General features: G+C 44.7%; 6 protein-coding genes across 6 annotated transcripts; 3 read left to right on the top strand and 3 right to left on the bottom strand.

The window, feature by feature from the left end:
* Positions 1-88: 88 nt before the first annotated feature.
* TrAtP1_002899 (uncharacterized protein) lies at positions 89-2094 on the top strand (the record flags this gene model as incomplete). Its single annotated transcript, XM_066111657.1, has 2 exons — positions 89-1957; positions 2032-2094. 2 exons carry the CDS (start codon positions 89-91, stop codon positions 2092-2094), a joined length of 1932 nt encoding a protein of 643 aa, XP_065967735.1.
* Positions 2095-3888: 1794 nt separating this feature from the next.
* TrAtP1_002898 (uncharacterized protein) lies at positions 3889-4092 on the top strand (the record flags this gene model as incomplete). Its single annotated transcript, XM_066111656.1, has 1 exon — positions 3889-4092. The coding sequence occupies one exon, from the start codon at positions 3889-3891 to the stop codon at positions 4090-4092; it is 204 nt and encodes a 67-aa protein (XP_065967734.1).
* A 1173-nt stretch (positions 4093-5265) lies between these two features.
* TrAtP1_002897 (uncharacterized protein) lies at positions 5266-7303 on the top strand (the record flags this gene model as incomplete). The annotated part of the gene is made up of 1 exon (XM_014087561.2): positions 5266-7303. The coding sequence occupies exon 1, from the start codon at positions 5333-5335 to the stop codon at positions 7301-7303; it is 1971 nt and encodes a 656-aa protein (XP_013943036.1). The 5' UTR covers positions 5266-5332.
* Positions 7304-7799: 496 nt separating this feature from the next.
* Positions 7800-9362, bottom strand: TrAtP1_002896 (uncharacterized protein; the record flags this gene model as incomplete). Its single annotated transcript, XM_066111655.1, has 1 exon — positions 7800-9362. One exon carries the CDS (start codon positions 9360-9362, stop codon positions 7800-7802), a length of 1563 nt encoding a protein of 520 aa, XP_065967733.1.
* A 2185-nt stretch (positions 9363-11547) lies between these two features.
* TrAtP1_002895 (uncharacterized protein) lies at positions 11548-12402 on the bottom strand (the record flags this gene model as incomplete). Its single annotated transcript, XM_066111654.1, has 1 exon — positions 11548-12402. The coding sequence occupies one exon, from the start codon at positions 12400-12402 to the stop codon at positions 11548-11550; it is 855 nt and encodes a 284-aa protein (XP_065967732.1).
* A 1239-nt stretch (positions 12403-13641) lies between these two features.
* TrAtP1_002894 (uncharacterized protein) lies at positions 13642-15009 on the bottom strand (the record flags this gene model as incomplete). Its single annotated transcript, XM_014087414.2, has 2 exons — positions 14245-15009; positions 13642-14189 (listed from the first exon to the last, which is right to left on the bottom strand). The coding sequence occupies exons 1-2, from the start codon at positions 14837-14839 to the stop codon at positions 13642-13644; spliced, it is 1143 nt and encodes a 380-aa protein (XP_013942889.1). The 5' UTR covers positions 14840-15009.
* Positions 15010-15259: the final 250 nt, after the last annotated feature.

Genomic DNA, 15259 nt, shown 5'->3' with positions numbered 1-15259 from the left:
CTTGGTAGCGACTGGAACAAATGACCCGCATCCGGGTCTGAGGAATTACTTTCTCACTGCCTTTACTTCCCTGTTCACTACTATCGATATGCGAGCTGTCTATGACCATGATTATCGCAACTACCTGTTGGAAAAGGAGGTGGAGAACAGAAACAAGATTCAGGTCCCGGTGGACAAGGGCAATGCTGAGTTCACAAAAAAATTTCTGGACGCATTCGAAGCGCCTCCTGAGGAAGCAGAGTACATGGTGGACTTTGACCATCCTGGATGGCTGGTCTGGGGCAAGAGCTTTACTGCGTATCGCGCACGCCCCAAGCATTTCGACAGCTATGACGACGCTGAACGAGCTGTGCGCGACCAGGTTGGCAAGATCTTGACCAAGGAATGGTTTTCAAAATGCTTCGAGTACCTCAAGCAAGAGCCTCGAGACGCTACTAATGACAGATTCCGCATGAACAATGTCTACCTGCTAATGCACGTGTTCGATCTGATGCACTATGGTCGAACAGCTGCCACTTTGGATGACATCAAGGAGCTCACCATGGAAATCTATGGCGACGGCAACGATAAGCACCAGCATCGTGCGACTGCAGAGATTATCGGTGCGCTGCTAGGCGGGTCCAGCGATGATCCGCCGGAAATACGCAGTAGAGTTTGGGCATTCGCTGCGCCAGTGTTGCTCAAGGTCATTGATGAAGCTCTGACGCCAGAAAACTTGCAATATTGGCTTACCTGCCTTCATCTTATCCTCGACTCAAAGGATCCACGTCGATCTCACGAGATTGTTGATGAGCTCAAGTCATTCCGACTTGACATGACTTCCAACGCTGCTTTCAAGGAGTCTTCCAAGGTCCAGCTGCTAGAGTTTGTTATAGCCGATGCTGGATGGCATTTCCGTCACGAGAAGCCGATTCTGGAAGATTTCTTGGCTCACATAGACCACCCTTACAAAGCTGTGCGCGAAGCTATCGGCCGTGTTCTGTCTGTAATCTACAAGACAAGATACTACGAGGCTTTTGAGAATGTGAATGCTCTGTTAGAGGCCAACAAGCAGGCGTCATCGATTGGACTTAGGCCATATGAACTATCTGATGAGCTGAAGACTACGATGAAGGACGTATTCGATCGACTCGAGAAATGGCGCCTTGAGCGAGTGCCAGGACAACAAGATCAATCCGCATACACGTGCGGATCCAAGACTGTACTGGTGTGGCTAGATTGTACGCTATCATCGCATGAATGCACCCAATTGGTGCCATTCTTTGCAACTCCGTTCATGGACCAGCTTCTACACATGATGGATGTCAAGGAAGACCCGGAGCTTATGAAGGTCGCATACCACGTATATCGACACCTCCCCAACATTCCTTTCCGTGACGGGGAAGATGCTCAATTCATTGATGGGCTTGTTAAAATCGGCAGAACAGCCAGCAGCTGGCATCAGCGACTGCGAGCTCTGGTCAATATGCAAGTCATTTACTTCCGCCGCATCTTCCTGACAGAGGAGCGAGAGCGGGATGTCTTATTTAACAATGTGTCAGACATGCTTGGCGACCCTCAGCTTGAGGTTCGAGCATGTGCGGCGACGACGCTTGCTGGCATGATCCGCTGTTCTCCAGGCCGCATCCGAGATCCCCTGATTGTACGCCTCAAGCGTCGCTTCGAGATCGAGCTGGACCAAAATCCGATGCCCAAGCGTGGCCCTAAACTCTCTGGAACTGAAACACCCGTCGACATCCACAAGCAGATTAACAGGAGACACGCTGCGGTCTTGGGTCTGGGTGCCTTGATCGAGGCTTTCCCGTACGCCACACCGCCACCGAAATGGATGCCAGAGGTCCTGGCCACTGTGGCTCGACGAGCTGCGGGCGACCCAGGAGTTGTTGGCAAAGCTGCCAAGGGAATCCTCAGCGAATTCAAGAAGACGAGACAGGATAGCTGGACTGTTGATCAAAAGGTAAGTAAAAGCACTGGCTTCACATGTATTTCTGAGACCGAAACGACGGAATAGATGCTAACTCTTTTTGACAGTATTTTACTCAGGATCAACTAGAGGACCTGGAAGGAGTTTTGTGGAAGAGCTATTTCGCTTAGTTACATCTATTTCCTTTCCCAAGAAAGGCATGGAAAGGAAGCTGTTGGTAATTGTAGACATGGTTCAACTGCAGATTTCTAGGGTTCGGCATTAGGTTTATTGAAGAGTATGTTGCTCTTGGTAGAAATAGGATCTCGGAAATGGGCATATAAGGCATGGGGTTGGACGGGACGGGACGAGTTCACCGCTTTGAGTAGGAAGAGGGTAACTGTATAGGCTTTCTGTTCCCCTCATGCAAGGAAGACCTTTTTCACTTTTGTTCTCCCCACTCTTGCGCTTGTGGATGATTTATGTAGGCATTAGTTTGAGAGAAGTGAAGGGAGATTGATGCCTGGACTGATGATTATTAGAAGATGAATGATTTGTATGGACTGTGCTATCTTGTTGTAATGTCGTTAGTGAGCAATGCTATTTAGGGAGTGCTGCTGCCTAGCTGGCTTACCATGATAAGGATTAATGTTTCTCAGCCATGTTAGTAGACGATAACATTTTCTCTTGCTGGTGAATGGGCGTGTTGAACGTCTTCTCCGTAGGAGTCGGTCATGTATCGCCGGAGTCAAAACTTCATCTTCTACAAGAGTTTAGAAAAGCAAATGTATTTGTTGCATATAGACAAGACGACTCGAATTCTCGAAAATAGTGATGAGCCGCTTATCTACACGCGAATATAGATCTACTGGCATATATAGACATGGGCAGCAAAGCATAGTCACTAGCTTGCTAGTAAATGGGAACATTGACGAAGTAAGTTTAGGAAAGCTGTTTTTATTGCGTAACCCTTTTAGGATACAATTCACGTGTTATGACTTTGATGCTTGTTATTTCCGGCCACAGGAATTGGTAGCCTGCCTTCCTTCTCTCACTGGCAGAAAATTCCATGCTCGGTACTTATCTGGACAGACCAACGGGGGCTATCCGGACCAGATTAGGGAATGATATCCGAATATGTTGGAGCAAACAATGCGACTCTTCGTAGTTCGCGGCTTTGGACTGGCGTGTGACTTGGTAATGTCTAGATGAGTTCAAAATGCGATTCGAAACGTTAGCTACATGGTTGTATAGAGAATGCCGCTTCATGTCTGCCCAACTTCGTATTAGTCACTGCGAGATGGTGTGGTGTTGTGCGGGGTCATTAATTGTAGATAAGCAAACAACGAGATCTTGGGTGACTATTGAGATTGAAGATGACAGAACGAATACGGGCACGCATTGAATCAATATGACGAACGTTTGTTGTAGTAGGGTGATGGGTGCACGTTCTAGAATACACGTATAACCTGGCTTTATGCACGGATTATGTGCCGAATCTGATCTTCAAAGTATTTCGCTCGAGTATGCGTGGTACTTCGATGAAAGATTACAAAATAGTGTGCGAAAGGATTTGGTACACACTGACGAGTATTTTATAGCTACTCCGTGAATTATAATAAGTTGTAATAAATAACGTTCTGTATTGAGTACTATTCTCGCGAATACATTTATAATCCGACTAAGCAAACATCCACAAGAGCAACTACCACACCAAGAAATAAAAGAGAAGAGTTATAGAAAGCCCAGGCTGTAAGTCGGTAGATGTCGATTTCCCTTTAACATGTTCATCTCAAGGAGTGACGGCTAGTCCGCATGCTTTGCGAGTATAGCGTCGATATCTGCCTCAGTGGGAGGCGCTCTGCCTCGAGCCTCATGCTTTGGGTGTTAAGCTTAGAGCTTCAACATCCTGTGCATTTGCAGTCTGAGTGAAGTTCGTAGTCTTCGCAGCAATAAGAGAACCTGCTGTGCTTTTTTTTGTTGTCATGAACTGGGCACTGGTCGCCATCGGCTTCGCGGCCGGCGAATTGGCAGCATTGTTGAGTGGCGAGAACATTAACAACACCCTTGGAAGAGCTGCACTGGCAGGCCTCAACGGAGGCGAGGATGGCAGCGGCAGTGAGGATGGAAGCAAAGAATCTCATCTTAGCCTTTGTTGGGAGTTGAACAGGAGCACGCGGCGATTATAAGACTTGTAGCGGTGTAGGTTAAGGATAAAGATTGGGTTTGCTGGATATGCCTTTCTCGCCGGGGACTTGGCTTCTTTTAACTTGGATTTGATGCTACCGAGTGACGTACCTTTCTTTTGTTACAGTAAATCGGTGATCTCTTTTGTTACGCTTCAATCGCTTTCTGTTAGGTCGCATGACCATACGATGAAAGGAGGAATCGCTCTTTAACAGACAGATAGCTACCAATGACCACGAGCCAAGTTTTATCTCAATCATCAAAGAAATCATGATTCGACATTTTCAATGAATTTTGAGTGTTATGTAACGGCATTAAAACCAACAGCAAACATAAAGTAGTCATCACATGAGTACTAGCCTGCAATAGAGGATATTGCCGAAGCCATTCGGCCAACGATCTTGATGCTAGAAAACAATGATCTCCCTAATAAAATCACTTGGCCTTTTTTCTGAGACCCCCTTTTCATGAATCGTATCAGATGATGTATAAATTACATGGCAGCCGGTACGTCAAGCTTCGCAGTAGGAGGTATTACTGCTTTGTTGTTGGTAATGTTATAGGATCCGATGTAACTAACCTTGTTGAAGGCCGACTCGTCGCTCGCCCAAAGATAAAACAGCGATTGCGACAAAATAACTTCTATGCGCTCAAACAGATGGCTTTGGGTGTCATGTACGATTAGTACGTTAACAGACGTTTTCTACAAATAAAAAACTGTCCGAGTGAAATCGAGCTGTTTTTCTTGAACTTGTTCTTAACTATCCCTTGCTGGCAACATAAAGACGTCTCTTCTCAATTCCCTCATTTCCCATCACGTATCCTAGTTCATCGTTGCCGCCAATGATAACGTTGCAGGGGAGGCGCATATCGCATCACCCACCTTGTCTGGATACGAGACTGTAATTTGATAGTTGGGGACATCAATACAGGCAGCCTGTGGAAACTTACTTAGCACAAGATGAGGCTGCCTTTTGGTGGGCGCAATAAGGCAGCCTGGAATACTGGAAAAGATCAAGCGCCCCGCAACTGTACTTGTGACCGGGGTCAGACGCATAGATGGAGATTGGCTATGCAGCACAAGGCATAATGATGGCTAGAAGGGCTTAGTTTTCTGCACAATAAGCATTTAGTAGCCAGTGTAGCTCTAGAGGCTGAAATGGAGCGAAGAATGGCTTTTCACTTACTATAAAGGTAAAGCAGCTTCTTGGAGCTTAAAGAAGGTCATCGTTAACCGCCACTATGTTTACTTATACACCTCTTCGTCGCGATACCTTGGAGATCAGGCTTGTTCGAATTTTAAGTGCTGGAGAGTCCACATGCGATATCTCGCTTGAACTACGCCATGCTTTCATCGACGAAATCAGCTTCGCTGCGCTATCGTACGTCTGGGGAGACGTCAAAAATCCAATTGAAGTATCTATAAATGCTTCTTCATGCATGATTGGCCACAATTTGTTCACGGCTCTGAGACAGCTCTTTGACAATGGAAACCATGGATGGCTTTGGATCGATGCTTTGTGCATTCAGCAGTCGGACCAAGAAGAGAAGACTTACCAGGTCAAGCAAATGCGAACCATCTTCTCCCATGCGGAACGTGTATTTTCATGGCTAGGTCCTGGAACGTCCTCTACAGACAAAGCGATAGAGTTTGCTTCTCGGATTGGGCCGCGGGCACTGTCTTTTGGGAGCGATCCCTCAGCTTTCGATATTCCGCTGGAAGAGCTACGAAACTACTTCAATCGCGACAAAGACTTGTGGAAAGCAGAAGTTTCTCTAAAATGTGATACAAAGAAACTCGATTTGGCCAAGTTCATCTACGATATCTTTTATTGGCCTGATCTAAACAGCCGCACGTCCAGGCAAGGGGAAGATGGAGATGATCTCGTCGCTGGCATTCAAAACCTTATGAAGCGAGAATATTGGCAGCGAATATGGATTAATCAGGAAATTGCTCTCGCAAAAGAAGTCACCCTTATGTGTGGCACGAAGAGCGTATTGCTGGACCACGTCGAGGCGGCTTTCAGCGCAGTGGATCAGTGCAATCGTTTACATCGCTACATAAATTCAGAGACTCAAACTTTTGCCAAGGGGCTGCATCCTAATTTTTGGATAAATTTACCTCTTGACACACGTCGGCGGTCCAAAAGTGAAATCGGCACACCTTTGTCGTGCCTACTATACACAGACGTCGTTCCCTCGGGCTGTCCTTTATACGCTGCTTCAGATACTCGAGATCTGGTTTTTGGGTTGCTCGGCATTATTACCGACAACGATGCTTTACAATTGCGTGTTGACTATCAACTGACAAAAGCTGAGGTCTTCACTGCCGCGACAAGAGCATTGATGTCCAAAGGTGACAAGGACAAGAACTCGTATCATCTTGACCATTGTGTACCAAGAGAAGAAAATACACCAAGCACACTGCCAAGTTGGGTGCCTGACTGGCAAGAAATAGGACAAGTAGGGTCTAATAAACCCGAGATGAATCGCGGTGGATTCTTCGATGCTACTAGCAACATTTCCATTCCAACACTGCCTAGCAACGAGAATGATGATTCTCTTGGAATCCTCCATCGCGCCGGGTGTCGCGTTGATATCATCACCGAGATTCTACAACCGCATAGACCTCCTGTCGGGGAAATGGCGCAGAACGTAGAAGATTGGCTTTCGGGAATCATGGCGTTTTTTAGGTTAGGGCCTGTCGCCGGCCCAGGAGAAGACTACATATGGCGAACTATCTTATCTCAAGGATGGTACGACAAAGTCAACCCTTCTATGGACGAGGACATTGCCATGCTTGTGCGCATGATTATGCGTGGACAGAGTATTGATGTCAAACTCTTGAGGCCTACCCAAAAGGATTTTCTCAACAATTTAGACAGTCCACTTGCTAGGCAACGCAACTTAGCTGCTCGACTTGACCAGCTTGAATATGCCGCACAAATGATTAAAATGCTTCAAATGAGAGGTTCTACGGTTAGAAGAAGGATATTCAAGACAAGAAAGGGCATGCTTGGCCTTGGTCATTTGGCCATCAAGCCTGGAGACGTGGTAACATTGCTGTGGGGATTGCCATCCCCCATCATTTTGCGTCCGCGAAACGACGGGGGTGGCGGCTTTACGTTTGTAGGAGATGCTTATGTGGACCAGATTATGCACGGAGAGTTTCTCAAAACAGATCCTATTCATGAAATATTCACGGTCTATTGAGATTTTTAGTTCATACGTTGCAGAATCTGAGACTTGTTCCGGCGCGGACTACGATATAGTGTATGACCCTGTCTCTATTTGACCAACATGGGTGACCCGATATTTGTGAGACTGAGACTCCGAATATCCCCCACTACGTGCGGATATAGAGCTACCTTTTTATCTTGTAGAGGTCTATTCAGCAATTTAGTTTCATGATTTCACACTGTAACTATAACTTGATCATCTAGGTGATCAATATATAAAAGATTTAGTACTAGCAGCAGGAATAGCAGAAATAGCAACAGTAGTAGCCTCTGCTTTAGCTAAAGTGTCTTTTAATATTGGATGATGGAATTGGGGTACTGTATAATTTTCCTACACAAGTTCTCTTACATGCATTTATAACATTTGTTGTTCCTAAACACTAAAATATAATAGTTCAATTTTTTGAAAGCCGTGAACAATTATATATTCATTATGTTACAAAATTATAAGTATTCCATTCTATATACCATTAAACGCGTTCCTTAGGCTCTCCATTGGCTGATCTGTCCTGGAAATGTTGACTTGTCTTCCTGACAATGCGATGGAAAAAGCCACCACTTTGTTTTTTGGCATTTTCAGCCTGTCTCTTCCTGTCCTTTTCGTCTCTTTTCCTGTTTTCCTCGTCTTCTTGTCTTTTAAGTTCAATACGTTCTCTCGCTTCCCTCTCAATTCTTCCCTTCACTCTCTTGTCAATTATAGCGTTCGTCCGCTGCCGAATTTTCACTTTGCCCTCTTTTATAAGTCTTTCTCTCGTCGGAGCCTCCAACTCTTCTCTTAACCGAGCCTCTAATTCCGTTTTCGCTTCAACATCCAATTCTTCCAATTGTATTTCCATGGCTTTAAGCTCTATTTCAAACTCTGCTTCAATCGCGTCTTCTAATTCTTTTTCCATTCTTTGAGTCATGTCCATGAAGATTTCCTCGTTGAGCTCTGGTTGCCCACTCTCCTTAAACTTCTTTGCCTCCTCTTTTTTATATTCTTTTTCTTTTTGATGTTTTATTTCCCTCTCGATATCTCTCATTTCTTGTTCTTCTTTTGCTTTCTTTTCTGATTGGATGTACAGAGTATCTCTTCGTGCGGCATGTACAGGACCTAGTTCTATTATCTTTTTGTCGTGTTTTTTCTTCTTAATGTATTCATCTTGGTCGCCCTTTCCAGGATCTCGGACATTATCAGTATCCTGTTCATGCTTCTCTGTGTCTCGGTCATTTGTTTCTGATTCTTGGTTATCCTTTTTGGGATCGTCAGGCGACGACAAGAGACGCATATAGAGCGGAAACGCAACCTGATAAATAGATCGACATATTAGAAGGTAAACAGATTTGCCGATTGGTTGCGCAAGTTTGTGCAATTCATTAATGAGTGGATTGACAATACCCTCAGTTATAACACGACATGCCCCAAATAGGGGCCCCAAAACTCTGTCCAAGATACGAGCATTGACCAAAGCGATAAAAGTAATGAGCAAAGCGAGTATCGCGAGGATAATCATTCCATGTAGTGTATCACCTGATGGTGATCCATTCATACTGAACACGCTCGTGGCAAAGCCAACAGGTAAAAAGACGACCGTCACATACGTGAAGAGTCTTATATCATCGGCACCACGTCGATCAAGCTCACTGCGCATGACCTCCAGTTTTCTCGCAAATGAAGCGTTGAAAGATGCTATATCTGCATTATATCGCTTAAGTTCATCGACTCTTCGCTGGTTGGAAGCTTGTAATGCAGATATAGCTCGTCGGTAGCTTCTCTCATCATTCAGGGTCCAGTGTGGCTCATCAAGCCCGCGGTTTTTCTCTCGATCTGTCCAATTTGCAATTGTCTCCAGATTCTCATGAAGCAAATCTTTCATCAGTTGAAAGATAGGTTCAAGCTCATTCCATAAGGTACTTGTGGAAAGAAAAATGTTATTGTCGACCTTATCGATAAGATTAAGGGGATCCAAGAGCATAGATTTTGAGGCCTTGTCGTTGAGACCGGTTATTGCTTCAGACTCAAAACTTCTTTCAATGCGCGATCGGATCTCCATGAGAATTTCCTTAGTACTTCTCAACATCTCTTCGAGCATCAGGTCAAATAGAATGAGCTCCAAAATTCTTCGCTGTCTCCACGAGCTTTCTTTTGATGCGTCGTCGATTCGTCTAGTTAATATGCTGCTTGGGTTTTGCTCCCCTTTATATGTATTCTTCTGCCCCTCATATATAATTCGAGGGCTGTATTCAATAAAATGGCATGTCCAATAGCGATCAAAGATATCTCCGTCAAATCTGAAGCTCATTGTAGCTCTATTGATCCATATAGTGTTCTCTTCACTCCCATTGTTGCGTAAGAACGGGATTCCCACCATCTTTGCAACAGTACGGTATTTACCGGATGATGGTTCTTGATTGCTTATCTGATAGAAGGGAAGATGCAGCTCAGTTGTCCATTTGTTGTGTGCTAAGGTTGTGGTTTCAGAAAAATATCGATCGTATGATGCGTGTCGATCAAAGAATAACGCTATAGCATCCTTTTCAGATGATGCGACGAAAGACGCTAATGCGACATTCAAGCTCAGAGGGTAAAAATGGAAAAGTCGCTTCTTCGAAATAGCAGGAGTTCGTTGTTCTTGGATACATGAACCAAAATTTTCGCTTTTGGTGACTTTTTGTAGATTAAATGTACGTGTCTTCGAGTATAATCCCTTACTTCTTGGAACATCAACGATATATCCGGCAATATCATCTTTAAAGACATCGTAATTATTTTCGTTCTGTACAATTAGCATTGCTTCATCTATTACTATACCGTAATGTTTATTTTTGTTATTCTCACAAAACTGTACAATGCTGTCGCTGGATACATCGTGGTGGAATTTGAAAAAATTTGGTTCGTCGTATAGCCATTCGTTCGGTATCTCATTCACGCTTCTCTATATGACATTAGTGAGCAATTTTAGTCTCATTTTATATCACTGACTTACCTTAAGAACCGTGGCAGTTGGACTAGCCGCCATTGCCTCTATTCGTCCAATTGTCTTTTCCATCCTCTGAAAAAGCTCAGAAAATCTTTGGTCCGCAATAATTTCAGCCGTAAGCGGACACTGGCTGATTGGTCGCTGTTTTTGATAATTCCATAGAATATAAGGCAACTCGAACGTGACATGCCAATATGAATCACGTGAAGTTTCGTTGCCGAATAGTGCAGGCTCCTGATTCTCGTCCAATTGCCCGGGGAAGAGCCCATTCGGCGAAGAAATGGTAAATAAAAATGATTTCGTAGAGTCATACACTTCTCTTGCTGGTCGCGAATTGATACATTTGTTGTTTGCCGACAGGATTAAAACTAAAGCGAGTTCGAGTGGATCGCTTAAAACAGGATCTTGATCCCCTTGGCAATCGACTATATTTTTCCAAACATCGACTTTGTTTTTCCAAAAATTCGATGTATCATCAACACTATTAGGCTTATTAAATAGGCCAACCTCCATGGCGTGAAAAAGGATAGTATCATTGACTCCTAGTCGAAATCTGTCCTCAGAGAGGTTGCGAGAAGTGGTGAGCATACTTCTTCTTCCATCGGGATTCTCGGCCGCCAGTTTCATGAGCATGCTTTTCTGAATTTTGGTGGACGAGTAACTCATTCCACGCTGCCCAATATCCGGAGGGATATAGCAGATCGACGCGAGGCCCAGCTCTTCTGTTGATTTGATGGCCCACCAGATGATGGCGTGATCGCTAGCATAAAACGTATGCGGTGTTCGTTTCTTAAAACGTGGAAAGATGTATTCGTTGTTCTTATTATGGTGGTGAAGGCTATTGATCAAACAGATTGCCATATCTCCGAAATCTTTAGCAACTTCATGTCTTGTATTCTCATCTGCGATTAATTGGCATAAGCCTGCAGCTTTGATCAAATTGCAAAGCGTAGTAGTGATCGAAATCTCGTCAATTTTGCTTTCCCACACAGGTATTGTTTCACCTGTAGCCCAGTAGCTGGGGCTATGAGGGCTTTCACTTGCAGATATATGAGCATAATGAAGCCATCTTAGATGTCCCCGGCAAGTGAATCGGATTCTCGAGTACATTTTGCATGCATAATCTTCGCATAAATTAATTCCTGCAGGGCAGGCACAAGTTAAGCCCTTTTTCTGAAAGAATTTTAGAGCATTAAGTAAAAATTGAAAAGCGTAGCTACATTCGTTAGTGTTGGCCAGGTGAATAAGGGTGTTTAACTCACAAGCTTGCTGTGGTTGCAATCCGATGACCAGAAACATCTCCACATGTAAGTGCAATTGCTTTGCAATATGGTGAATCGCTGGGAGCCGAAAATACTTCATTTTCTTCAAAGTCCTCAACAGGAATGCTGCAAACAGATAAAATGTGTTCCAAATTTCGCCTCAAGATGAAATTGAGATGCTCGTCTTCGGAAAACAGCATTCTCTCATATGGAGTTTTAAGGATCAGCTCTGCGGCCAGAAGGTCCCCACGAGAAAACGCAGAAGCCTTCTTTACTTTGCTTGAAGAAACAATATCTAGCTTGTAGGCCAATGTCACTTTCAAGAAGCCTTGTTCTATCAGATCTGTTAGTGCCTGCTGATCTAGCTTCGCTTGGTAATATTTGGGCCGGAGGCGTTTTGGAACTTCTTCAGAATTTTCAGGCAATCCATTAAAACCATATAAGTCTTCACTCTCGTCGCCACTTTCAGAATCATCAAAAGTTTGGAGTCGTCCGTTGATGAATAGTGATGTAAACAATGCAACGGCATCCTGATTCTGTGGCGCATTCAAGCGGACCTTATGCATAGTGGCTACCGAGTAGCCATCATTCAGAATAAAATGAGTGTAGTGGGCATCATCGCTCTCACGTTCATTTTCATCGCCATCCTCGATAAAATTGAGATTTCGAAGAAGTAAGTTGGCGTCAATCTTCAATACCGGGACTTGTGGAGGAGTTGATAGTTTTTCTTCCTTAAGTGTGTATGTGTAGATTTGATACACTGTTCCCTGGGATATCACATATTGTATGTTCAAATAAAATGCCGAAGTCTGTGTCGTGAAAGATGGCCAGCGATCCTGCAAAAAGGCCATTTTTGGCATTGCGTCAATACCTGTTTTTGCTCTCCACCGTGCACTGTTTTCGCTGTCGTCGAAGAAAAGACGAATCCCGCGCGTAGCATCTTGGCAAGACTCTTGCAAATAATTCATGCGAGCTTCGATGACACATGGCTCAGGAGCAAGTGGAAGATCCACACAAAAGAATCCAGAAGGTTTATTCCCGAAATAGCGCGTGATTTGCAACAAATGACCATGAGCATTGGCAGTCGCCGTAGTGCCGTCATCTCCGAAGGAGGCATAAGTTGCTCGATCGCGCGCTTGTTTGGGAGCTGTATGAGGAATTGAAGTGCGACTTTGAGCTATGGATAAACAATCATCAATAAACTGATCAATCTATCAAGCAATCAGAGACATACCAGTATCCATGTCAATAGTTTGTGATTCTGAGTACGCGGTAAGCAATAAGGTTCTATCACGTAGCTCTTTTTTATATTGGTGTCTTGAATCATGTAGTTCGTGCGCCTCGGAATGCCCATCAATGGCGATCCGCCATATATATAGCCAAATCATTGTTGGTGTATAGGCGAATATCTTTCTACGTGCATAAAGTAAATGACTGTAGAACAATATGTTGAATATAGTGATGCTTGCGAGCAGCTAGATATCTATTAATATCACTGTGCGGCTGAAGCTGAGCGTTCATAACCAGGGCAATCCCTGCTTTGTACAACCTCAGCTGCAAACTCAACCAGATTGAGATATCAACCCGAGTGATTTAATTTAAAATTGTGTGCTGTTATATGCTGAAGTTGCGTTGTCTACTTAGGATTGGTCGCCTGATTTCGATGCAGCCCCCGTTCTCAGCGCTTAAGCTAGCTCATGCCTTCTTTCAACGCACGGTTATAGCATCATAACATTGACCATATGCATGATGGCTGCTATCAATGAAAGTAAGTATGTATACTGAAACTTTGTAATTGAATACTGCACGCACTGTATATTTCTCTATGCCGATCATCTGTATTCGTACAAATTACAATAATATGAAAGACGCATGTAGGCGAAGCTAGTAATCTACCACTGCTGCTGCTGCTGCTGCTATTGGCATTACTACTATTAAGCGTAAATAATGTTTAATGACACGATACTATATATAGATCAGCTACTTCATAAAGCGAAATCTAGAGCTACACAACTATTTCTTTCATATTCTAATATATGAATTACAAAGATCAACCCTGTTATGCACTTTTTGAACACCAAAGTAGAAGATTATGCGCTATATATACTGAGCCACTTTTCTAGCTGCTCATGTCGATGCAGTGCATCTTGAAAAGTTGCAGCCTCATTTTCGGTACCTGCTGCATATGCTTCGTACCACGCTGCAGTAGCCCTTGCGTCTTCTGCCAGTTGGAGTTGATAGTCGGCCCAGTTCCATTCTATAGACTTCACCTCGTCTGCGGCAAAGTCATGCACGTCAATAGTGACTGGCTCTGAGTACACATTCAGCTGCAATGCCGGACCACCAGGAGAGACCAGTCGGACTTCACCCTTTTCGCAGTTGATGCTCCAGACAAAAGCTGGCTCACCCTTGAAAGATGGGCCCCTACGATAGCGCACAAGCAGAGTTGCGCCATCACGAATGGTTGCTGATTCAGCTATGGAAGCAATCAAGACAACCAGGTCTGGGACGTCTGATTGAATTGTTCCAACGATTTCGCCGGTGCTGCGATCCACGCGCTTTAGCTCAGGACGTTGGTTTTGGAATTGGGTGTAAGGATTGCGTATATCGCCGAGAATTGACTGTACCACGTCGATCACTAGAAACTGTTAGTCTCATGGTCATCCATCTAGTTGATAGCGATGAGAACTCACAATGACCAAATCCAATGGTATACGAATTGACACCATACTTCTTTGCAGCGAAAAAATCCCATCCAACAGGTAAAACATCCCGCGGATTGTGCGGAAATGCGGCTTTAATCTCGCTGCTCAGCACTTTTCCGTATTTGCCAGACGCAAGCACCTCCTTTATCTTCAAGAACGGTGGAGCAAACCGGCCTTGTAGCCCAACACCTGTCCGAATGTTCTTTTCGGAAGCCAGCGCGACAATCTCCTGTACATGCTCGAGACTGTCTGCAAGCGGCCACTCAATAAAGGCGTCTTTTCCAGCCTCGATGCTTGGTAGCGCTCCGGGATAATGACTGAGAACGCCAGTGACGTTGACAACAAGCTGTACGTCTGGATCGGCAGCCATCTCCTCGGGTCTGCCATATGCACGTGCGGTAGGCGGCAGCCCAAAGTCCTTGATAGCCTGTTGGGCGGACTCGGTGCTGGAGTTTTGGACGGCCACAATTTGGAATTTTTCCTTTCCTCGGTCTGACAGAAAGTAGGGAAGATGTGCCATGGGGCCCCATTGGGCTTTTGAGCGCGACGAAAGGCCAACAAGGCCTACTTTGATCGGAGACATGGTGATATGAGCTGAAAGTTTGCTCCTGAAGCTCGTGTAGTGCTAAGAGTTAAAAAGATTGGTTAGCGGCAACGTCAACATTGGTGCCATGATGCTTTGTCCCTTCTTTATACTTGTCAGTTCTTTGCACTTTCAGGCTTTCCAACCCCAACAACTCTTTATGATTTGTCAGACACAGCAATCGATATAATTGAATCCGAGACTGGAGCTGAGACACCAGCCGAAGCGAACTCCATCCGCGGGCGCGGTGCCCACTCACTGAACCACCTTTTGGGAAATATGGCGGCCGCCTTTCCCCGCAACCCCCGACCAGCCCGACAATCCTGCCAACTCGCCGATGCTCGCCTCATCAGTGAAAACTCAGCACTAAGTCGGATTTTAGAGAACAGTCTATATTGAGGATAAAATTAATCATGTGAT

Source organism: Trichoderma atroviride, chromosome 2 (genome assembly GCF_020647795.1).
Source record: "Trichoderma atroviride chromosome 2, complete sequence".
NCBI classification, from domain to species: domain Eukaryota; kingdom Fungi; phylum Ascomycota; class Sordariomycetes; order Hypocreales; family Hypocreaceae; genus Trichoderma; species Trichoderma atroviride.
Note: the sequence above shows the minus strand (reverse complement) of the source record. Positions and strands in the feature narration are given on the sequence as shown.